Source organism: Sorex fumeus, unplaced genomic scaffold (genome assembly GCF_029834395.1).
Source record: "Sorex fumeus unplaced genomic scaffold, SorFum_2.1 ptg000008l, whole genome shotgun sequence".
Taxonomy (NCBI): domain Eukaryota; kingdom Metazoa; phylum Chordata; class Mammalia; order Eulipotyphla; family Soricidae; genus Sorex; species Sorex fumeus.
The window spans coordinates 56,662,927-56,688,309 of NW_026606065.1; the positions used below are offsets into that span (position 1 = coordinate 56,662,927).

Here is a 25,383-nt window from a genome sequence, read left to right on the forward strand (position 1 = left end):
GTATAAAGAAATTTAATAAAAATTGAAAATTTGCTCTGATTTACTACTTTTTAACATAAACTAAAATGTTCTTTCAGAATATGTAAAGAAGACATTTTTCTTGTTATGTTATAAATTATGTTTTTAGTTGGATTTATTTTTTACTGCCAAAGTAAGTGAATAATAGAATATTAACCATTGATTATCCTTCCTTGGCATCCATTGCTCTGAGCCTCCATGAGAAGACTTGACTATACTAATCACACCTTAGGAGAGATATTTTTGAACAGAGATACCATTTATTTCTTAAACAATAAGACATAGCAGTGTTTCAGCTCAGACAGTTTAGGTAACTTATCCATTTTAAACTATAATTACTGAAGTAACGATTACAGTTATGAAACATGCCAAATAAAGACTCATCTTTTAAATATTCTGCCTTCTAGAAAGTGATAACTACTTGAGTTGAAGGACTACAACACAAACTCATAATATTTAATACAGGTTTATTCTTACCATAGTGTAACTAAATTGCAACCCCCAAACCACTTTTCTAAGAACTACAGTTTTCAGATTTTTCCTTGTAGTCATATAAGGAAACTTCCACATTGAGACGATTATCGATATTTAATGAGATATTGATAACTTCTCCAACGAGATATATTTAAGAAAAGCCACCTCTATTATTTCTATTTTTCTTGTTTTAACCACATGTTAACAAAGCCCAAAATGCTACCTAATAAAAAAAAACCTAAAAGAATAAGTGAGAGACTTATTGAAGTATCAAAGGATTTAGAAGAGGATTTACATGTTGTTGAGAAAAGTAGGAGAACATTTGGCGGGATTATTCTTATACTAAAATGCCAATGAGCTGACTTTTTTTTCTTTTGTAAGAAATTAAATTTATGATACTATTTCCATTTTTCAGTTATACTGTCTGAACCGTCTCCAATATATTGACAGGTAATCTTTTATAAAGGCAACTTTACAGAATGGTATATACTACCAATTACTCTTAAGTTAGTGAAGAGCCACCTGCCTGGAATCAATAAATTGAGTAATTTGGGGTGATGAGTCATGTAGCTATTAAGACATATTGGGCCCTAGACAAACATGAGGACATCTAATGCTCAGTTTATTGGAGAATAAAATAATGAGAAAGGTGCTTTAAAGAAAATTAGGGTCACACTTTACCTTCTTAAATTTGTTTCTATTTAGAATTTTTCTGTGATTAGAATATGCAAATGTGCCGAGGGAAATAATTTAATTTCCCCATATGCTATATTTAAGTTACTTGTGAGATAGTTCATTACTTATGAGATAGGCTACTACTCTAAATACTCTTTCTCACAAGTAACTGCAACTAATTGATTGTTGTTTTTGAGGCAAATGTATTCTAAATCCTATTAAACTGAATGACAAATGAACATTTAGACCTTGTTTTAAACTAGAGTTAGTTGATACATTGTGCTGACATCTAGTGTCAAAGCTTTTTCTTCCTAAGCAATTCAAAAGCAACTTGGATTTGTATATGTTTTTCTCCCAGTGTTAAAAAAAAAAAGAAGTTGAAAATGTCTTTTTGCTTTACATCTATTGACTGAGTCAAGTTATTATTGATAAACTGGGAATTAGGGAGCGAAATTTATTCTGATCATTATTTAGTGGTGTGACTTTATAGGTACGATTAAACTCATTGTCATATGTTTCATCATCAGTAAAAGAACATTATTCGATCAAGTCATTCTCATCTCCATTTGTGTGTGTGTGCGTGTGCGTGTGCGTGTGCGTGTGTGTGTCTAAAACCAAACAACTGGTTAGAAGTATTTTACTAATTAGGATAATGTTAAATAATGGAATAAAAGTAAAAGTTATAAACTTAAGACCTTGTTGTCCCATGTTCAGTTTTTAATGTTTACCTAATATTTGCCTATTTTAAACATAATTTTTTTACTGCTAACTTTCAGTCTCATTATTTGAGCTAGTGACTAGAAGTTGAGTGTTTGAAAAATATCCATGGAAATTCCTCAGTGATTTACACATGGTTAAATGACATCCCCACAGTCCTCTGGCCCCCCAAATTCACTATTGTTCTTACTTCCTGCATGTGGGGAGATTGTAATTTTAAACTATTCAGGAGAAGAATGCTAAGCTTGATGATTTTTGATTTATGTTATCATCAATATCATAATAAACTCTTACCATACATTTCTCAAAATAGAGGGATATTAAAATATTTTAAAAATCTTATTTAATCAATTGAAAAGCTGAAAACTGCATAAGGAGTGTTTCCATTAATGGCCTCAAAGATCAATTTTCTTTTTCTCCTCAGAATATAAATGTGTTTCAAAGGGCAAGAAAAGTCACTCTAACGGACATTAAGAGACAAATTCATACTCAAAATCTTAATTTCATCATGAGTCACAATTAAGTTCCTATTCTAACTACTTATCATTTACGTTATTTAATCATTTGAAGATGAGGACAGGCATGTTTCAATCACAGTTTCAATTTATTTCAAAAGTGTATAGAAATAAAATAACTGAAAATTAGTTCCAATATTTTAGATAGCTGACATTTAAGTAAGGTTAGGAAATAAATAGTGATAAAAAATTGTAGTGTTTTCAAGTTGTTATATTGAGCTGAGTTCATCTAAGACTTGCAGTGATTTCAATTTAGTTGTAATTCTAATTCATACGGAGCTTACAATGCACCTTCAACAGAGTTTTGCAGTCTATAGGAACTGTCAGAAGTAGAAAGATTACTTCACAGTAATGACTGTTGAATTGAACTATGCTTTTTGATGTTTTACTTTCTAAATTGAATTGTTGGACAAGATTAATTGCACACAGTGAGAGTTTTAAATGAATGACTACGTAAAGCATTACGGTTCTCTATACCACTTGGGGGGAAAAAGCTACAAGGTTTAAATGAATACATGTATTTAATGCAGAAAATGCCTGGGCTAATTTTAAAATTCCTTCACCAACACCCTTTATTGAAAATAGAAACTCACTTTATTCATCAGTCTTGGTTATATTGCTCTAGTTGAAGTAATTTAATATTCTTGCTTTCCACTAATCTTCTAGTTCAACAGAAGTAAACAATAGGTTTCATAAATTAAAAATACACTCTTCTGAACATGCTTATAAGATTAAAAAAAGGCTGTAAACATTTATGACTGAAGCAAACTAGATTGTTCAAATACTGCCATGATGTATCATGTATATCAATATGGCACTGATATCAGTTAGAATGCAAACAAGGTTTTAAATGATGTGCCCCTTCATTTCAGCTGGAGAATCCGCTTCACACCATCTGCCTATCAGATGGTTAGGAACCAGGACTGCGTATTAATGCCACATGTTCGATTTTCCTCCTTCTTGTAATGGTTAGATTCATATTGCTAATAGCTGTGTATGAGCACTGTCGATGAAATTTCTGTGACGGCAGAGTGATGAGATATTTATAAGCCTCCTGTCTCCCTGAATAATCAGTAGGAAGAATGCCAGACATAAATAACTTATCAATTCCAGAATATTAATAATAACTACCATTGGCTATAATCTACCACTATAAGTTTTAAGTGTGTTTTTTTTTTAAATTTGGATAAAGTAACTTAAACATAAAAGTCATGTGGAAGTTTTGAATGCTTGCTCTCTCTTGCATATAACTCAGTTTATTTAATCATTAGATTTTAGAAAATGCATTTTATATGGAATGTGATGTAAAAGTAGACAACATATCAAACATTTGGAAGTCATCTTGATGTCTTTGAAACCAAAGATCAAAGATTGGACCTTTCAAGTTAATGAGCAAACAAACAGATCAGAGAAAGAATTTGACAGCAATATGTCTCTTTTATTGATATTTATAATCTACAGTTGTAATCTACTCTTTATAACTAGGAGTTCTAACATACTTGAAATAAATGGAATGGGGGTACATTTCCTTTTGTTAGAGTTTATTAGGCTTGTATAATGGTATTTGAAGGATTTAAGGGCTGTTTTGATACAAGTTGAAAGCAGACGAAACATGCTATCTTTGCAAAGTAAAATAAGGCCCTTAAGTGGTTATGGTACCTTGTTTTCCTTCCAAATAATAAAGTCATAGATTGGTTTTAAGATATAGAATTGAAACAACAAAAGGTTTTGTATCAGTATAATAGAGAGTAGAGATTTAGTGATTTTTTTAAAAAGTAAATGATCGATATGGATCAGTGAATCAAATAATTAATTAGAAGAATGTTTTTTAGTTCTTCATTTGCCAAAGAACTAAGTTCTCATACACTGATATAGGAACTCTCATATTTGCATTTTCTGAGTAACTGGACAAAGATAAAAGTGAACATAAGACCATAAGACACACTATGAGTTACTTGATAATGGCTTCAACTCATTTCAGGGGTTTATAATGATGTAGATATTTAACCTTTATTCATTCTTACAACACTTGCATAAGGTTTAAATTAATATTCATGATTTTATAAAGAAACAATTTTGAATTTCCATAACTGACGTAACTTACTTCAGAATCCCAGATATAGTTAGTGCAAATTGTATAACCCTTTAGATTGTCTTTTTCAAAAAATAGTAACATTCATACTCTATGATAGTGAGTTTTATAACTAGTAGTTTCATGCTAATCACTTAATTAGAACTTTAAAATATCTTGCAGATAATTAAAAGCTGAAAGTACAGTAAACTATATATATATATATAAGCCAAGGTAAATAATGATTTCTGAGACATATAGAATTTTCTATGAAGGCATAGATGATAATGAAGCCCATAATGAGTTTTTATTATAAATTAAACAATAATTTTACAAGTTATGTTCTGAAATTGATGTAAAAACTCTGTTGATTTTTTTTTGGTATTGTAAATTAAAGAACTTGTCAAGATGAAATAGGGAAGAAATGTAAATATTTTAGATAGTAAAAAACATTAGGGTTTTAACCTAACTTTAAAATATAGTCTCTTTTGGGGACCAGTTGAAGGGCTGGGGGGCTTTATATATGATTTATTATTTTATTCTCCAAAGAAATGGTCCTTCTTAAAACAAAAAATCTCATGCCATTATTTTTTATTAATTTTAATTATACATTAAATAAATAATTTTTAATTGTACACATACATTTTAGTTGTGCACTCTAATTGTTTAAAACATATTGCATTTGACTAAATTCAGTACAGTTTTTTTTTCTTGATCTATAAAATAGTGTAAATATTTTTAGAGTGTAAAAACGTTAGATTACTGACATTCTGGAGTCATATAAGAGATCATTTACTTGTTTATTTATTCTTTCATCATATACATATCTGTAATTTGCTCCCAGTGAGAGAAAGAAACCTGGTATAAACCTTACCAATTAACGTATCAAAAGCAATTACTCAAGCTGTTTAAGAAGCAATTACTGTATATACCAACTAGATTAATATATGTGATTGGTTGCTGAAGTTAAATATGTTTATAACTGCTACATCATGAAATTAGAGACTTGCTGCATTATCTGGCTTGCTTCTTAACTTGTGTTGGCTAAAGTTAGAATAAGAACATTTTTTTATAAAGTCTGATTAGTGCTGAAACAGTAGGATTCAAAATTCTAATTCCTTTGTCCAACCTGATTTTGTGTCTTAACAAATTCTCCTGTTGATTCTTAAGTATACTCCCTTTTGTAAACCACAACAGTGAAGATGTACTTATTTAATGGTTTTATTGTAATATAAGTAGACACTCTTATGTAAAATGCTGTCATTAATTAATCTCACCCTCTTGAATATCAGAATCTACCTGTTGAAAGGTTAAACATCTGAGTACCTCACTCTTTCCCAGAGATAATGTCTGTGAATATGGGAGAGAACCATAACCTGCACTGCATCGGGGTTGATGTAATATTTTTCTTTGAAAAACACAGGATTACCTCGTTGCTCAGGCATAGTTAAAAGCTGTGGATATGTTCAGCATAGGACAGATCAGAGTTGCCTACTAAAGCTTAGAGTAACAAATGTCTCCATTATGTAAAGAGGAAGAACTGTAATGAAGGATAGGGTTAGACAGGTATATAAACAAGGTAGGTCAAACAATTCTTGATTAAATATAAAATTTTCTTAGTTTATCTTTTAAACTACAGTTATTTTGTTAATTTATTACACTTCTTTTTAACCCACATAGAACTTCTTTAGAGGACCCAATGGGAGCACTTTCTAAGGCAAATGTATAGATTGTGAGTAGATTTTAAGATACATTTCTACCAGGAACAGTGAGTAGGAGTCCATTTGACAATTACAGACTTAAAGAGGCCAAAGGAAGGTCAGCAGGAAGTGCAATAAATGCAGAGGGGTGCACCTGTGTGATCTTCTCTTGTCCTAGTCAGATAGAGCCTCAGAGATTCTTTCTTTACATTAAGTCTGTGATTTGCTGTTCCTGGTATATTCAGATTGATTATAGCATACACATCATGGTTCATATTAGTTACCATACAAATTGTCAAAATAATTACCATATTTCTCTTGTGACTTTCCAAGCAACCCAAGAAACACTTTTTCATTCAGTGACAAATGTTGCTAGCATTTGGAAGAAGATAGGGTATCTAGAAAAAGATTGTATTTATTTCCTTTTTAGTGCTGTAATTAAGCTAGAAGAGATAACCCGAAATGTACTTCTGTAGTTGTCACCACTCCACCCCCGCAAAGAAGAGAGTAATCGAGACTTCCAGGGAATGAGTTTCTTTTCCCACGTTGCACTTTATGATAAACTGATGGATAGAAATATAGATTAAAAAAATACAAAGACTGGCTTGTGGAAGCCAGAAAACATAGCAGGTTGGAAAGAGCAATTGTGCATGATTTAAAAGTCCCAGGCTGGTGATTCTGATGCACTGGGAAGGCTGACGAACTCCACAGTACACTTGAGGGCTGGGATTGACTTTTGGTGAGTAGTATGAGGAAAGAGTAGTATGAGGAAGTCCAGTTCCTCTCCAACAGGAATCTTGAACTGCTTATTGAAATATCAGCTATTTGCTAGGAAAGGTCTGGAAACAGCCTGTGACAAAACAAATTTTAAGTTGCTGCATGACACGTACGGAAGCAAGGCAGTTACTTAGGACTGAAAAGAGTTTTCTGAAAAGTGTGAGCAGAGTTTTCTGAAGAGTGTGAGCAACGTGTGAAGTGGCTGGCTTGAAAAAGGCAAGGTTTGGGGTCAGAGAGATAGTACAGAAGGTACAGCGCATGCCTTGAGCACAGCCGACCTGGGTTCCACCCTCTCATCTCATGCAGTTCCTGGAGCCAGCAAGGAGTCATTCCTGCGTGGAGAGCCAGGAGTATCCTCTGAGCACCGCCGGTGTGATCTTCCCCCCAACAAAAAAAGACAGAAGCAGTCTAGTCTTAAAGAGGAAATGGAAGAAAAGTTTGCATGTGTGGAGCAGAGAGCAGAGGTGACACACGTGTTTAGAGGGGAACCGAACAACAAAGCGCTCTAGCATCCATGGGAAACATCACACTAGTTCATAAGAGCAGGCATGGGCTGGCATGATTAGATTTTCAGTCTCACAGGGTAAGGTTGACTGTTGTTTGAATAACAAGGGCTTATATGTGTAGCCTGGGGAGAGGAATGGAAATTCTTCTAAGGCTGTTTCAGAGCAACAGGAAAGAAAAGGTTGGCAATTTACACTAGGGGGAGCCAGTGGGAATAGAGAAAATTGGTTGAATTTGAAAACTTGAAATAAAATTCAGGACCCATCAACTGTTAGGTGAGTGAGTGAGTGGAACAAATATCCGCAACTTTCTTAAATGCCATTATTTTCTTCCAGTTTTTGCTAATCCAGACTAAAATCTGAATGGTAAATATGATCGCATAGTTAAGTTAAAGTGTGTTTTCAAAGGTAATTTTGTATTAAAAGGTAGAAGGAAAAACTCAAGTGTAAAAGTAGAAGAGCACCATAAATAGATCACATGCATAATAAGCTGTAAAATATCATTTTAAAGACAAAGTTTAATACAGCCATCCAAGGATCCTCCTCGCTAAGGGATTGTGGCCAGTTCATAATATATCCTGTATAAATCATACCTAGAGTGAATTTTACTTACAGGACATTAGCATGCAAGACGTGAATTTTGCTAAAGATAAATATGGTATTCTGTATAGGTTATTTTTAAGGCTTATATACTATTCCTTTGTTAAGAGAATAACTCTACAGATGAAGAATACTAAATATTTTATGACTTGTCCCAAGCCACCTCATTTATAACTATGTCTCATTCTACTAAATTTGATTAAAGGATATGCAATAATAGCAATCATATCTGAAGCTGTAGTTTTATCTTATTTGAATACTGTGGAGCAAGATTTACCTGCTATATAAATCAATGATAAAGACCCTAACGTGTCATAAATTGAAGATGAGACAATGAAGTGAATTAGACAGTGAAGGAACAATGAAGTGAAATAGACAATGAAGAGTTAAGACACATATAATATTAACATTTGTGGTAAGGCAAAATCGAGAAAGAGACACTTTCTGGGAAACACAAAGAGAATTTTAAGAGGACAGGAAAGAAAGTGTACTAAAATGTCTTTAAAGGAAATGAGTAACTGGGGAGAAAATTTAGTCAGAAGGAGATGAGAAAGATCAGTTCAAGTTGGAACTTAAAGGGCCACAAATAATAGTCCCAACCTAGTTGAATTATTTGAGTTTAGACAGGTGCTTTTGGGGTGCAGATACCCGTTTTTCCTGTAAACATCCAATCAGAAGATCTCCTTGCCTTGGGATGATGTTAAACCTCCGTAGTCTGATCTGAAGTCTTCCAAACTCTTTTTAAAAATAAAAGAAATTTCTAGTGCAGTTTTCAAATTTTTTTTCTGAGGTTATAAATTATTTGTTGTAGAAACTGGAAGTGATGATTAGTAGGGAGGAATAGGAGAAGAGAGGTGTTCAATTGCTAATCCACCGCTAGCAGTGGAAATAAATCACACAGATAAATTTAAATCTGGCGGAAGCACTGCATTTGGAAACTCTGAAGCAACAGCAGTGGCAAGAATATAGAGATGGCAGTATATCTGCTTGTAGACTGTTAAAATTTTAGAATTAGGAGGAAGCACTTATACATTTTAAATGTGAATATGAAATATTTATGTTTAAAATTTTATAAGTTTTTAAATTTTTATAAAAATATGAAAATAAAAAGTTTTTCTATTTTCTGAAACTTTGAAGATGACAGAAAAAAAGATGAAATGAAGTGACTTGATGAAAAAGCTCACATATCTAAGGGAGATAAACCACTCCTCTGTTTAAAAACAAAACTCTCTTGGTTATATGTAACCTATAACTAAGCCTATAAATAAATCATGACCTTAGTTTTCTGTTCTTCCATAATCTGCTCTCAAACTCTGTTTGTAATCTCATGTTCCCTTTTCCTCCTGTTTTCTGGATGGACAGAGATGAACTGTTCTAGCCAAATATCAGGGGATAGATGTTCTAAATGCCAGTTCAGAGATAGCAAAAGTGGAGTAAAGAAAATGATTCGCGAAATGAGTAGCCGATTATATGAGAAGTGTAGATGTACTCTTAAAGGGTCAGAAACGTGTAATAATTGGTGCTGTGCACATCACAGCTGGATAACACAAAAATGGAAACTTCTGGTGATCCAGTAGATTTACATTTTTAGTGAAAGACTTGGTGAAATAAGCCAAACTATTCAGATATTTACATTCTTTTTAGGGTTTCAAGCAGAAAAGAGCAGGTTCACATAGATTTGTTTGAAAGGTAATTGCAACTTTATTACCTTTGCTGTGCTCTCTGTCTGAATCATGTTTATGATGATATTTAATTTGGGAGTTTAGAGAGTTCTCACTTCATTATATCAAAGTTGTTTCATTGGCTAGTTGGGTATAAATATATGTGAGAGTGTTGTATAAAGAAGCCAGGCACTCTAATATGTTTGTGTATGTATTATATGAAGTACATGGACAATTACAAGAAAAATCAGAATTTGATTTATCTCATTTTTAATTTATTCCTTTAAGGTCTGACAGCAGCAGCTGCAGCAGCTGCGGCTGCTACCAATGCAGCTATTGCTGAAGCAATGAAGGTGAAAAAAATCAAATTAGAAGCTATGAGCAACTATCACGCCAGTAATAACCAACATGGAGCAGATTCTGAAAATGGGGACATGAATTCAAGTGTCGGTAAGTTTTATGTGCACTGAAACTTACTGTGATCATTTTGTTAGCTAATTGCTTCCCTTTACATATTATTGACTGCCCAAAATAAAGAAATTGGTGATTTTTAGTTTGAAAAACTATATATTATTATGTCTCTGACAACATGCATTCTCAATAAATGAAAAGCATCATTACCTTTTTTTTCTATAGAACTGACTTTAGGTTTACAGCTTCTAATTTATTTAAGATTTGTCATAATGTAAATATGTTTTAATAATTAGACTTTTGATGTTTGTTATAGATAACTTGTTAGAAGAATATTTGCACACCAAATCTCATACTTTTTATGTTCTTTAGCATTAATCATTCAGAAATTCGCATGAGTCTCAAAGCATAAACTTAATGCTTTCACATGCTGCCAAGTCTATGAATTATCTGAATTCTTTTGTTTAACTGAGTATTCATTACAATTTTTTCTCATTTAAAAATATGACCTTGATTTGTATTTATTTTTTCCCTAAAGTATAGAAATTAAAAGTAGTAGTCACTATTTAAATAAAAAGGAACAATTTTCTTTTTGGTATTCAGTTGAATAATTTGTTTTGTTAAACATAAATTCAAATGGAGGATTACTTTTCTTATTTATGATGTCTTTAGCCTCAATGTGTTAGAAAAATATGACCTTTTATTGTTCACCACTAAGACATTATTTCCCTTTAAAAATTATACTCAATTATAACTCAACAAGAGAAAGTTGAATATTGCATGATATGTGCAAGATACTGTAATCTAACGCATGTCCATGAATAACATAATAATTCAGGTTAGTTCAATTAGACCTTCTTTTCTATGTAGAATTTTGATATTTTTCTTTTTAAATAATTAGCATAACTATTTTCCTCTAGTTTCTTAGAATATAATTACAGGTATACGAAGGAATACAATGGATTTTATGACTAATCAAGTTCAAGGGGTACCTGGGAAGCAAACCTCTTCATGAACATTTAAGTAGAAAGTAACTTTGAAATATGTGCACAAAACACAGAATTCCTCTTCTGCAAAAGGGCAACTTCAGTGTAAAAAGGGCAGTAATAGAATTTTCCAGGATATATATGCAGGGAAATAGAAAATAATGGCAGAAAAGCGATTTGATTTGTGAGTTAGTTAAAAAGTTGTAGTGGCAATTTTTAGAAGGGTGAAATATTGAGGAACACAGTTCAAACTAAAAGAACTCTTCTCATTTGAGGAGAGATGTAGACTTACTTTGGTCATGAGTTACATAAGCTGATTTAGACTTCTAAATCATAATGTTAACGTGAAATAATTATCATTCTATTTTTTAAAATTGAGAATATTTAAAAAGAGAAGACTTTCATGTTGACCTGTAAAAGAGAGCTAAGTTAAATACTTGTGAAAACAGGCAGCCAGTTACTATAAAATGTAAATTTTCATCCCCAAACTATCTAGATGGTTTTCATATTTTTAAATAGTTGACTTCCAGGTTAGACAATACTTGATAGTTATTTTTAGAAGGAAGGAACTTTCTGTAGTGATTGAATTTACTCATTTTTGTTTGGTAGACGATGAGACTCTGAGTCACTAGGTTTTCCGTTTAAATGACAGCATATTTAAATATGTATCAGTCCCAAATTCCTGAGCAATTGGAACAGAAGCTGGCTATCCAAAATAATCAGCTTAAGATAAATAGAACATGGCTTATCATTTAGCACCAATAAACTTCAATATTTTATATTATACAGTATCTTTTGCTACTGGCCATCTGTAGCTTACCTTGTCTGAGTAGGTTGGCTCCATAATGACTTAAAAAAGAAGCTGCATATTTTTGTATTTGTTGGAAGAAAACTTCCATTAGTTGGAATTTGTGGGTACCAATTGAATGAGAAATAACTTGATTTGAGTTTTCCAAAGATGATCTTAATATTGTGAAATTGTGGGAACATTGGTGACATTGCTTAAGTCATAAAGAACCTTCATGTTTTTGCTATCTTCCTTCAGCTGATTTGGATAAAACATCGTTGATATTTTCATCCTATTCTCACAAGCTGTTTGCCTCTTAAGTATTTGATTTATTGTCCTTCCTTAGTGTTGCCTCTGCCCACTTCTTTATCTAGGGATCAAGGAGAGAGTTTGGGGGAGGGAAGAGGTAAGGTGAAAAGTATACAGGGCAATGGATGGATGGGGTTGAGCTGGCATAGATCAAAGAAATCCTGAATCTAGAAACGCGTTTATGTCCCCTTTGCCCCTATCCTTCTTTCTACAGTCTGAGGACAGTGTCTGTCTCTTGGTAAGTGTTCAAAATTACATCTTCTGTAACTTTGGAAAGTTATATAAACTTTCTGAGCGAGCATTCCACATCTGGAAAAAGGCATAAATAATAGTATGGATAAGAGGGGAGTTTAAGGAGCTCACTTTTGCCCAGTGTTTATTGCTTTATTCATCGCAATATCTGCTTATCACATTGTTTGCTTCTCTGTCAGCTTTGTGGTTCAAGTATTGTTTTTGTTATGATTATTTCTTCAAATTAGAACTCCTAAAAATGACCTTCTTCCTCTTTTTATTTTTCTTTTTTTGAAAAAAATATCACCAACTGCTTTATCCTCTGTTTTCCTGTTTTCTTTACTAGGTTTTATTTGTTAAGCTGCAGGCCTGGGAGGAAATTTGGGTGCAGCTACTACATCATCAGGATTTTGTTTCAAATTTTATTTTAGCTCTTTCTAGGAACATGGCAAGAATAAAAGAATTCCCAGTGTTCCAGGGCATGCAGTTTGTGGGCTGGGTGACTAAGAAAGCAGGCAGTTATCACAGACTGTCCTGAGTGTTAGTTAGTCTGAACTGCTTAAAGGAGTGATATGGAAGCTTGTGAATTCCAGGAGGAATCCTAAGAATCTCAGAGGTCTTTATTTTAGAATATAAACTTGCTGCTCTCATGAATCTATCAGTTGACTCTTTGAAGCATTGATACTCCTTAGAGAGGTGCTACTTAAATGATGTATTATTGCTACTCTGTCTTACCCAAATTCAGTGTCATTTTTAAAAGCCATTCTTTCTTTCTCTTGTGTTTTTCTTCTCTTGTGTTCATCTGAATTATAAATTCTATTAAACCTTTTTTTTTTCTCACAGGAAAACCGCTTTTTTCTACTTTGTATATAAAATAATTCTTCCTGTCCCAGAAAACAGATTTTAGTTTTACTTTTTTGGGTTTGGTTTGATGAGGTAAAGTGATATTTTAGTTCTAGATCACCCCTTTCTGTTTTTTAACATAGAGTATGAAAATTAGTTAGCAATGTTTAGGAAACTGTGGGGCTGATAGATAATTTTTTCATTTCCCAATTTCAAATGGCAACCTTGAGTTCACATCTTTCCACCACAATGATCACTTTAGGAGGAACTAAGGACTTCCTGATAGATCCAAGCGAGTCATCAGCAAGCTGAGTAAAATATATGGCCGTGTCGCCATTCTCCCTCATCCACAATCAATTGGATTCTTTTAGTTTAATATTTACTTGCTAAGATGAGATGCTAGTCTGCATGGTGATAAACAGTCTGCTCCTGGCATCTGAAGGTGACCTGTCAGTTCATATGGACAAATCTCCTGCTTACTGAAATGTACAAAATAAATCATTAAAGCAGGCAGGTGCTCATTCCCAGATTTAAATCACCATAGATTTATGATTTGAATTAATGCTTCATTTGGCCATAGAAATAGATGCTGAGACAAATGATATGCACTGGTTGGGTTTTCCATACTGTAGCCATCCTGATATTGATTACTGAGATGTCTTTGCAATCTCTTGTTTATATCAAGTACTATCTTGTGACAGGTTGGCTGATATGAGCTACATTGCAGATAAGAAGAAAAAATGTCCTGGATTCTTTTTAGTGGCAAAACTATCCACAACATACAGGCAGATAAATTGCCTTTTCTTTGCACTTTTTTTTGCTTTTAAGGACTGATCTACATAACTAGCCTAAAACATGCTTCTTGGAAATTGAGACTGGAATGTTGGAAAGGCAGAATTTTAAACTTGTGGACCCAAGATCAATTCCATAGTGTCTAAAGCTATTTTATCTTCTTAGTTTTTTTTTGCATCATACACTTTTTTAGGATACTAAATTAGCCACAATAGATTTCATCTAAATACAGGAAACTAAATTTTCCTTCTAGTTTTAAATGCTATATAAATATTGACATAGTGAGCATCTCTTAATAGTTTCTATGTTATTTAAATACTTGCTAAATCTAATGTCTTACTCCCCTAACTAATGACAACAAAGGAAACAAGTCTTTAAAGATAAATACATTAAATATTATTCCCAAGTGCCAGACTTTGTGGACTATAATTTATCCAGAGGCAGGAAAAGACTGCATTTTTACTTCTCTTAACATTTTATTTAAGGAAAACACTATGTACACAGTTTAAAGAATACTCAGAGGATTTAAGAGGGACCTTTGCCACTAGCTAATATCTGACTCACAGAACTGGTAAACAGCTATCAACAATAGTAGATTGCTTGCTTAGTAGGAAATGAGTTCATATCTATTCAAAATGTGATCTCAAAACAGATGTCCCAAGAAAATCTCATTGTTTAAACTATAATCATAACCCCCAACTGCTGTTATTTCTTTAAGGAAGTGAAGTAATCTTCAGATTTCAGTATTTCACTTTTTGAACACTATGTGGCATAAGCAAGAGTAGGTTTATACTGTGATCCACGATCCTAACCAAATTTAATTTATCTGGCATGTATGATTCATTTCAGTTACTCAAACTTGCAGTAGTTAGCTTGATGTGAGGGGTTTCAAAAGTGAAGCAAAATCTGGAATTTGAGATGAGAAAGTGTGCACTTTAATAGTCTATCTTACTACTTTGTTTTTATTCAACCAATGAAACAAAACTAATGAAAAAAGAGACTAGAAAAAGGTGATAAAATTGTCTTTCCCAGCTGATCATCCTCTTTGACAATTTTTTAATCATCCTGGCCAAAATGGAATAGCTACACCTACAGGCCTTTCCTTTCTTCCAACTCACATGGATCTGGGTGGAAACATTAATTTTATGATTTCGGAAAACTGTCTTGGAGTCCTTGAGAAATCAAATAAAAGGAAACTGAGAACACAGGCCACCAAGCAGAGCTCTGTAGTTGCACATTGGATTCTCTGCCTTGGCAATGTTAATGAACCTCAAATCCTTCCTATAATTAGATGAGGGAATTGCTTATATTTTCAAACAGATGATGCTGCTATAATGAAACGATTGACAGGGAATTTAAGAGTGTCTACAGTAGTCATTTGGTTTCTGTTATAAAAAAAAAAGTTTAAAAAGAAGATTGGCTTTAGACATAGGTCCTGAGAGAGGTAGTAATTTACATAGCATGCTATGACAGGTGTCTTTGTATAGTAAGGAAATAAAATGGAAGACTTGAGAAATGATGGGCAGGTATAGCAATTTTGGGGGGAGGGGGTGTCCTATGCTTATTCTGCTAAGGTTCTTTAAAAGGGGCCGAGACTCAAGAGATGGATCCGGATTGAGTGCACAGCTGTAACTGCTGATGAGCTAATTGCTCCTTATCTCTCAGCCCCATTCATCTTCATTTTTTACCAATTACTGAGAATTATCTGTGTTCTCAGTTGGATATGAGAGTTAATCCTTTTTGGTTAAGCTGGCAGTACTGTGAGCAGATTCCAAATCGGAGGGTGAAAAAGCCAAAGCAAGCTTGCTCTAAAAATGTCTCCAGTTCAATTACAGTATCACTGATTCATAAGAAATTTGCCATTGTCTAACCGATTAAATGGGGAAAGTTTTTTTTTTTTTTTTTTTTACTTTCTTAATGTTTTGCTGCCTCACAATGATTTTTAAGATCCTTCTTCCTGTCCGATGAGTAAAATTTAACAATACTAACAGCCAGGATCTTGTAAACATGGAAACACACAGTACTACCTTAAAAGGTCAGGAAGATTCTGACACATGAGATGAGAAATATTTTAGAACTGATAGCTGTCAATTTATATATAAACACTTTTAATTGATGCTTTTGCTCTCTGTGGCTTTACATATGGTGAGGGAAGTATGTCTAAACATAAACCTTTACACAAATGTCATTGTAGTGGAATCTTAATGGAAGCACCAAATAAGCAATCCTTAAAATTGTAGCAACTGTCATGGTTTGTATTTCCGTGTGGTGGTGAATAAGCCATATGGTTAACATCATTTCCTGTGCAAAGAGTCTTCATATCTTGATATTTTACATAAACTTTCTTACCTCAACATGAAGAAAAAGGATGCAATTCAATTCAATGCATTTGTAAATACTGAATAAATACAGCAGTCATTCTTCATTAAATGTTTCAAACAAACTACTCTCCTCTTAAAATATTAAAACCAATATATCACAAAACTATCATAAATAATTTTCTAATACCTGAACGTCTTATCATAAGACCAAGATATGTCCTTATAAAATGAATCTATGTGCTGAGATACGGGAGCAGAGAGCAAACTTTTTAACGATATTTTGTTCTTATTGATTAGATAGCTAACAGTTGAACAGCCTTGGTAAGCCTCGACTTTAATTTTTCTTCTTTAAGAAATGACGCCCAATATTGACTTCACTATTTTTTCATTTTGAAACCTCAGTAAAAAAATGGAATACAAGGTAGTGTTGTTACTAGTGATACCTAAAATAAAGTCCAAACTTGACACAGCTTATAAACTCCAAAACAAGACATCAAAAGTATATTAAAATATACCATTTTGGTGCATATGCTGCCCGAGCCCATGTGCTGCTTACGCCCACGTGGCCGAGCACATGTGGTGCCTGAGCACATGTGTTGCCCACATCTCCCCTCTTGAGATGTGTACTTTCGTGCTTTTCTGTCTAATACTAGGATGTGTGTAGGGGCTCTCTCTCTGCCCTTGGAGAAGCCCGTGTTCTCCCTTGACTATGTTACTCTCTCACTCTCTCTCCCTCCACACCTAAAAATCCTCCAAATAAAATCTATTTACTTCAAAAAATATATATATACCATTTTACATATACAACTAATCACATATTGTGAATAAATGTATAAAGTACTTGTTTTAAGTATTAGATAAAAATAACATAACCAATTCTATACTCTTGCATAGCTTATTTATTGCATTAAAGTTTGAAGGTATTTTATCAAGAGTTAAAATAATTATATTTGTGGAAGAATTAGGAATTTTCTTTTAAAACTTTATTAGTGAATTTTTTATACCAGTGAATCTTGTGCTAATCTCTGGTAATTTTAATAAGCCTTTTTTTTCATCATTTTCTAGAAAGTGAAAGATCTTGCTTTGTATTATATTTCATACCATAACTTTAAACTCCATTAGTTATAAAATTAAACATAGAAATATGGCTTGAATGGTAGAACAGCTGGTAGGGTACTTGCCTTGCATGCAGCTGACCTGAGTTCATTCCTGGCACCACAGCTGGTTCCATGTGCTTCACCAGGAGTGATACCTGACAACAGTGTCATGAATAAACCTTGAGCAGAACTGGGTATGCTCCAAAAATGGAAAAGAAAGAAAAAAAGAAACCACATATTAGCTGTTTATCAGGAATGTGCATTTTCATATTAAAAAATACATTTTCACTTCTAAATTTGAAAAAATATTTTATTTATTTATATCTGTTACTAAAATTATGACAATATAGCCAATGATACACTATTTTAATGTAAAAATTGTTTCATATATGTTATATAGATAAGTAGGTTGCAGAGAATTTTTTCACTTTTTTTTAACTTTACTCCTTTTCCACATTTTATATGCTACTTCATTCTAGTAAAGTTATTTCAGTTATATGAATAGCTGGAAATATAATTAGAAATATTAACCTAGAGTTTTTTTTTATTTTTAACATTACTTTTCTAGTAGTAAAAGAATAATGAAATGAACTTAATAGTTAAATGATTAACCATAAATGATAAGAGATATGGAGATCTAATCAATTGAAAACACTTCACATTAGATTCCATCATGTTCCAGGAGTTTAGGTATATAATGGCAGCTTCAGAAACATAATTTTCTCCAAGAAACCAAAAAAACCTGTTTTATGTCAAGTCACACCCACCAGGTATAATGTTTCTATAAACTTAAAAATATATTGAGTAAAGATGTCAGTTTCAAATAACCTTAAACCTTATTCAGGCCTTTTAAAGGTCAGATAACTCTTATTTTATTGAATAAAATGACCCTAAGTTGTTATTTGCTTTGTAGTCTTATGGCTGATAAGACTAAAACAAATCCTCAGTTTTGTTTTCTGAAATTGCCAATGGCTGCTAGTAGAAATATACAAATATCTCTTGTGGTCATATTAAACCTTTGAGCTATTATCAGGATCATTCATGAAGCTCATTATTGTGACTCTGAGTCACAATCGGAACTTGAGTCCAATGCGTGTCACCTGACTTTGTGTTTTACGTTCGGTTGGTTGTGATTCTTCTCCCTAAATTATATACAGATTCCCAAACTTTACAAAGCCAGTCATGACATGTCACATTAAAAGCAAAACAGAATAAATAAATCACAGGTAAATAATAGAGTAGCTTACATACTTATCTAAAATGTCAATTAAGATGAAATAATGTGTTATATATGATCTTGTGGGTTCTTGTCGTCCACCCTCTTACCCAATTTCCCCCTCAAATGGACATGAACCTGTATCATTTGGAAGATAGGAAGGAATGGAGGATTTAAATATGGTTTCCTTTAACAGCAGGTCATAATGAAAACACAGACCCTTACATTCAGTGCTGAGAGAATTACCAGTTTGATAATGATTAGGAATGTTGTTATTAAAACAGTATGTGCAGTTCATTTTCAACAGTTTTGAATTAGAGTCTGCACTAATGAAACGGATACGGTTTCCTTCACAAAGGGCAGATCTGTTAGTTAATATCGCTGCAGCAGTGCCTCACAGACCATGCCTTTAGCTCTATTTGTATTTCACAGCATGATAAGCAAAGAGTGTTGATTTTCAAGGATCCTGCTGATGAAAGGTAATGGCATTATTACATCTTTATCTCAAAAAGCAGAACTGAGTGGTAAATGATTTTTTTTTCTCTGTTGCACAAAAGATTTCTTGGTTAGAAAGCCTTTTTTATTTCTTTACATCGCTTTAGTCTTGGAAATGATATGTTATTATTTAATGTCTGCACAGCAAGCTTGAAAGCACCTAATAGCGAATGGATTGGAAGTGAAGTACCTCCTGCTCACAGATATGGATCTTCTCAGTCACACGCTGTACCAGCTGTCATCCCAGCCATACTGCTGTGATTTAATTAGTCTGTTTATGTCCTTTCTAATAATATTTCCATCTCTATGAAAGGGCAAATGCGACAGGGACTTTTTCCCTTTCTGGGTCTGCAAACTGAAGAATGTGGCCTACATCTGATATATAAGGACACGGGATTGAATCACCATTCTTGTCACTTCAAGCTGTTGATAAATTGTTCAGCCAAGAAGTGTGCTTACTTCCTTGGGGTCATTTGTAGGCTGGTAGCAATAATCTGCATAGGGACAAAGAGAGGACATGTGTGCATATTGTGTGTGAATATGACCACTTACTGATGTGTTTGTGGTGGGGGTGGTGGGGGTATATTTTCAAGTTCAACTAATAAGAAATAACTAAGAACTTTGTATTTGTATCAGTGCTACATGTGTATTTTTTTGGCACATACTTAATATTTCCATTGACTCGGCTCACAAAAACTTGCATTACAGGAGTTCTCAGAAAGCATTTTAGCTTTTCTAAGTGGAAAAAATAAACATATTTTTGAGAAATGTTACCTGTGCTGCATAGATCAGAATCCTGGAGAAAAGTCTGTTTTATGTAAGATGTACATATCATTGGATTGTTTCAGAGACCTAGGAAAAAGGCATTTATCTTCACAAAACACATAATAATTCTTTTTACTTAAACATTTTCTCAGAAAGTGTTTTTAACATGAAAAGAGTGTATAACTCTCGAGACACAGTAGACAGGCACATAGATATATGTAGATATGTAAATTAATAACCAAATATTATAGCAGTTTGACTTGTTAAGCATAATGGGTTGATTAATAGTTTATACTCAGGTCCTTGTCATTTGAGTGATTTAGTCTGCTCCAAAACCCACTGGACTTGGAAAAATTTTTGATTATGTCAAAAGATTCAATGACCCCATAACATTTGATAAGAGAGAGGTCTATATTACAGACTTGGGTAAAAAAAAAATTCAAAATCAATTTGTTTATCTTACAAAGAGTCTGAGACAGTTAATAATTAAACTATTAATTAATTGTACATATTTTAGTCTGTTTTTGAAATTGCTTATTTATTTATCTATTATTTAAGTGATAGCATGTTAGAAGATCTTTTAGATCAAATCTTTGGGGAGGCTATCTTATTTTTGTTTGCAGTTTTCTGATTATTTTTCTCTCTATGCTTTTATTTTCAGATCACTCAGAAATATTTTCGGAGAGGCTTTTGACAAAATAATAGTATATTGATATATAAATTCAATGATTATTTTTTTAAAAATCAAGGTTAAAAATTTGATCATTAAAAAGTTCAATCATTTTATCAAAGTGTCAAATTGTTTTCAATTCATTTCTGTCAGCAGTCTAAGTGTTCTAAAGTTCTCTGGATTAATACAGATAGGCATGTATTTAGTTATTTTCTTATTCTTTTCTGTATTTGATATACACCAAACATTTCCAGAAGAAAGTGTCAGGTTCCATATTTTAATTAAAATTAAAATTAGTATAATTATTGCAATATAGTTCTTATTTCTGTTTGTAAATCATGGCAGTATTTTTTAAACTTTATGATTGCTTTTGTTGTTAATATATGACCTTTCCAATTGAATAACTAGACACATACATATCCATATAATTTCCATTTAAAAATATCTCAATTCTATTACTAATATAAATCAAATGTCCTGGGTATATTAGTTTGCTTCATTATTTTAAATACATAGAAATACCTCTCTGGCTGACTTTTCAAAGAGGTGAAATTTTAGTTTCTCTACATGTGCTCTGTTGCTCAGCCTAGATGTTGATGATTAAGTTATCTTGACATAAACCATTTTGATGCTTTGAAAGAAAATCACCACGAAGCATTTGATGGTATTCTTTATTAATTGGATAAATGAATTGTGAGATGTGTGATTGCATGATGATGCACTCATTTAGTTGTTGCTTTTTGCTTTTACTAATCTCTGTCATATTGGATTTATAAATGGAATGGAGTGACCTTTGAAACTGTGATGGAAATGAAGAGATAAACACAACTTGAAAGGACAAACCAATTAATATCAATGTGTTTGTTACACATACATGTGGAATTTTAATCCTTTACTCTATGCAGTAAATTCGTGATTAATTTGTTGAATGAAGGAGCACTTTTTTTTATAGTTACAGGTTTTTATCTTATATTCCTCCATATGCACACAGCTTGATTTTCCCTCATGAAAATTTGCAGTAACTTTAAAGTTTTGACATGCACCTTTTTGTAAGGAGCTGCTAGATACATACATACATACATACATACATACATATTTGCATATTTGCATACATAGGGTATCAGTCTTCTTCATTAATTTTAAAATAAATAACACTATAACTCTGATTATAGAAAAATTTTGATTCACCCTCTTTTGTAAATTTATACTTTTAATTGATCTTTTGCCACTGCTCATAGAGAACTGTTTAAATGTACCGATTTAAGAATGATAAGTAATACATTTTTATCATAGCGTATTGACCTGTAATGCTAGAAAATAGTTTTCAAAATCAATAATAATATCGAGTATACTTTTAAAATAAATTCTGAATTTAGTTACGTTTACTTCTTCTTACCTCATACTTTCTTTTACTTACTCAATTATTTTACCTCATTTTGCTTATTTATATTGAAAACTAAAAGGTAGTTCTGCTATGGTGTAAATTTTAGAATATTTGTATATTTTATTTCCTCTAATGACTTAATTATGGAATATAAACAATTTAATACACAGGTTTTGAAATATTGCCATTGGTGCACGATCAGAAAAAAAATCATACAAGCTTGACATTTTAAAACACCAGCATTGAAAGACTTTCACTTCTAATTGATTTTTGAAAGAGTTCCCTGGAAAAGTGAGCTCAGAAATGTTTATAACAGACTGGCAACATTCCAGAATGTTTACCACAAAGTATAACTCAGCAATTTCTGAGTTCTCCCATCAACTAAGAAAGATGTATCCCATAATTAGTTTAATCTATGTTAATATGGAACCTCCCTGTAGATATCATATATTTTAAAGTTTACCTTCTCAAAATGACTCAAGAAGTGTCTTCTATCCTTTACTAGTAAGAAGCTTTTAACGCAAAAATTATGGATAGGCAAAGTATATATAATTTTTACATGTTTCTGAAGAAATATGCTTTTGACTCTTTTCCCACTTTTGTAAGTTTTTATTTAGCATCAAAAATTTACAGGTAGAATGAACAAAAATGGTTTCTCAGATTTGTTAATTTCATGGTTTTCTTTTGTAGTAGATGTAAAAGACTTTAGATATAAAAATTATGAGATCCATTCTGTTTCAACAAGCAATAGACTAAAATATAGTAACTTTGACCACATGGAATTACTTTAAAAGACTACTGTTACTATTATGAGGGAAAACAACAAACAAAACATGGACTGGTTTAGTTTTTATCTTTTTTATATTGATTACCTTTGAATATATAGCTCCATAACTGACAGTGTTGCTGAGAACAGCTTCTTACTGCTGATCTAAACATACTTCCTTTGATTGACAAAAGATAAATGTATTCATATTTTAATTCACAAGTAGCACTCTGCTTTCTAATAAAACTGGTTTTGTCCTGTGATACTTCCTTGAAACTAAAGTCCTAGAGCAGTTAGTAACTTTGTAACTACTTTTTGTACTTCTGGAGGATCTTTGTTACTGTGTATTATTTTCTCAGGTATGATTTAGCATGATAATGTGATACTTCAAAGTATGATCATGGCAGAATGAGTCATTTGTTTGTAGACATTTCCTTTCAAGATGAGGCTTGTGACATAATTGTATCTTCTTATTCCCCAAGGAAAGTAGAGTGATTTGTGTTTTGAAATTTCTGTGTTATAGACTCTTGCAGTATAGGCAGTAATACATGTAGTCAATAACTGGGACTTCTGATTAGTTGGATATAAATTACTGAAGTTGAGAAATAAATATGACTAAGCAATAAATAAAAAAAATTGATCAAAACAGGTAAGGAAGTTATTAACTAGGAAATATTGCCTAATTTGTCAAAAAGAATCAATCCATTACCTAATACAACTTACATCTGAAGATAGATTTGCATATAATGGTTGTACTCAGTACTAAGTTCACATCAGTAAATATTTTAATCTCCTTTTTCCTTTTATACACAGATAATATACAATAATATATATACATATTTATGCACATATATATACACTTTAAACATCACTTAGAATACAATGCTTTATTCTCTACTTTAAAACAAAGTAAGACTAACTACCCCTGAACTATCATACAGTTGTTTATAATTTTAATTTTCTTATACACTACACAGTATAATATTTGATCCCCAATTCTAAGATTTTTATGTATCTAATCTTTATACATGTAACTTTCCAATATGTGTATTTTATTTTTGTTAAACTTTAGACTCCCAATTTTGTTAATGCTTTCTAATATTTAATGCTTACTTAGTTTTGCTGTTTTATGGGGAGTGTGGAGGTAGAAAGGAAACATGGCAACATATAAGTAAAATCTGAAAAGCAACAGACATTCTGGTTCAGCAATGAAAACACTGAAAAATTTCTAATTACTGAGGTATTCTTTAGTCCTCATATTTTTATTGTATTAGCCATGTGTACCTTAATTCTTTATCTATATCATAGGAATGATCAGTATTCATATTTCATAAGACTATTTGTACATGTTGTAAGCAATATGCTTCTACTAAATAGAAACTAAAAATAATAAAGCATGTATACTGTCCACATATTCACACACATACACATATACAAGTATCCCTAAAATGTCGAACATTTCTGATATTCCCAACGTATCATAATTATTTGATGTCAAATAAATTATATTATATTCTACACACTTTCAGTGCTTATTACTTTTCAAGGATCTCCACGAGTTGACCTTGATTGAGTATTTATCCAAATGTTTAATTGGTTATTTGATGAAGTCATAGGTAAGAGTTGTTAGGAAATAAGCTATTAGATTCATATTTTATTGTTATGCCTTTAAAAAGTATATGCCGATAAAGGAGGAAAAATTGTCAGTTATTTTTGACACGTTTTCCTTTTCTTTTTAGAAATCAATAATCAGTCTGTAAACTTTTAATTGAAAAGTTTTGTCTCATTTTATGTTATCAGACAAAATACATTCTCCAACTCTAAAAACAGACATTACTTTATTCAGTGCACATAAGACTTCCTTTAATTAGCCCTTAATAAGCTTGGTTTAACTGGGATTTACCGAAGAACAGTGGTCATTAACATTAGCCAGATTAAGACTGTGTTAATTACTATTGATAGATAAAATAACGTGCAAAAATGGTTTAAATTATTCCTGTACTTTTGAATTAGAAAGAAGTTTGATGGTTTTAAATGGTAGCTATATTTTTATTTTTAATTTAAAATTAATATTGACTTCTGTGCATGTAATTATGACAACAGAACTATGATTTCACGCTCAGTTTTATTGCCTTGGGTTTATTAGTAGTAGAGGTAATATTAAGTTATAACTTTGGATAATTTTCTGAGACATATATACGGGAATACTAAAGCTATTTTTATGATTTATGATACTTTATTGTAGATAGAAATGAATAGATATTCTAATTACATTTAACTTAGATGATTAACTTTTAAAACTAAGTTTTTAACAAATTTCATTTTTGTTGGTTATGTGATTGTTAGTTATTTTATTATTTATGGATATCTTTGGCATCTATTTTACTCACTATATAACTTGATAATAACTTAAGCTTCATTTTTTTATTTTCAATATATTGATTCTTGATATTGTATCTAGTCAAAAAATCTAAGGATCCTCTAGTTTTTTATTGATATTGATCCTACAGGATGTATTATATGTTGAAAATAAAATTAAAAAGTGTAGTGGTGAGATTTACAAAAATATTGTATTTTCCTAGTTCTCATTTAACAGAAA

The 25,383-nt window shown here is 32.0% G+C and overlaps 1 protein-coding gene across 3 annotated transcripts in view; it reads left to right on the forward strand.

The window, feature by feature from the left end:
- Positions 1–25,383, forward strand: part of DACH1 (dachshund family transcription factor 1) — a 426,920-nt gene that overhangs the window by 226,998 nt on the left and 174,539 nt on the right. For all 3 annotated transcript variants that reach the window (XM_056109866.1, XM_056109865.1, XM_056109867.1), the window contains exon 3: positions 10,000–10,161. In XM_056109866.1, coding sequence (XP_055965841.1) covers positions 10,000–10,161 — 162 coding nt within the window. The remainder of the gene's footprint in view (positions 1–9,999; positions 10,162–25,383) is intronic.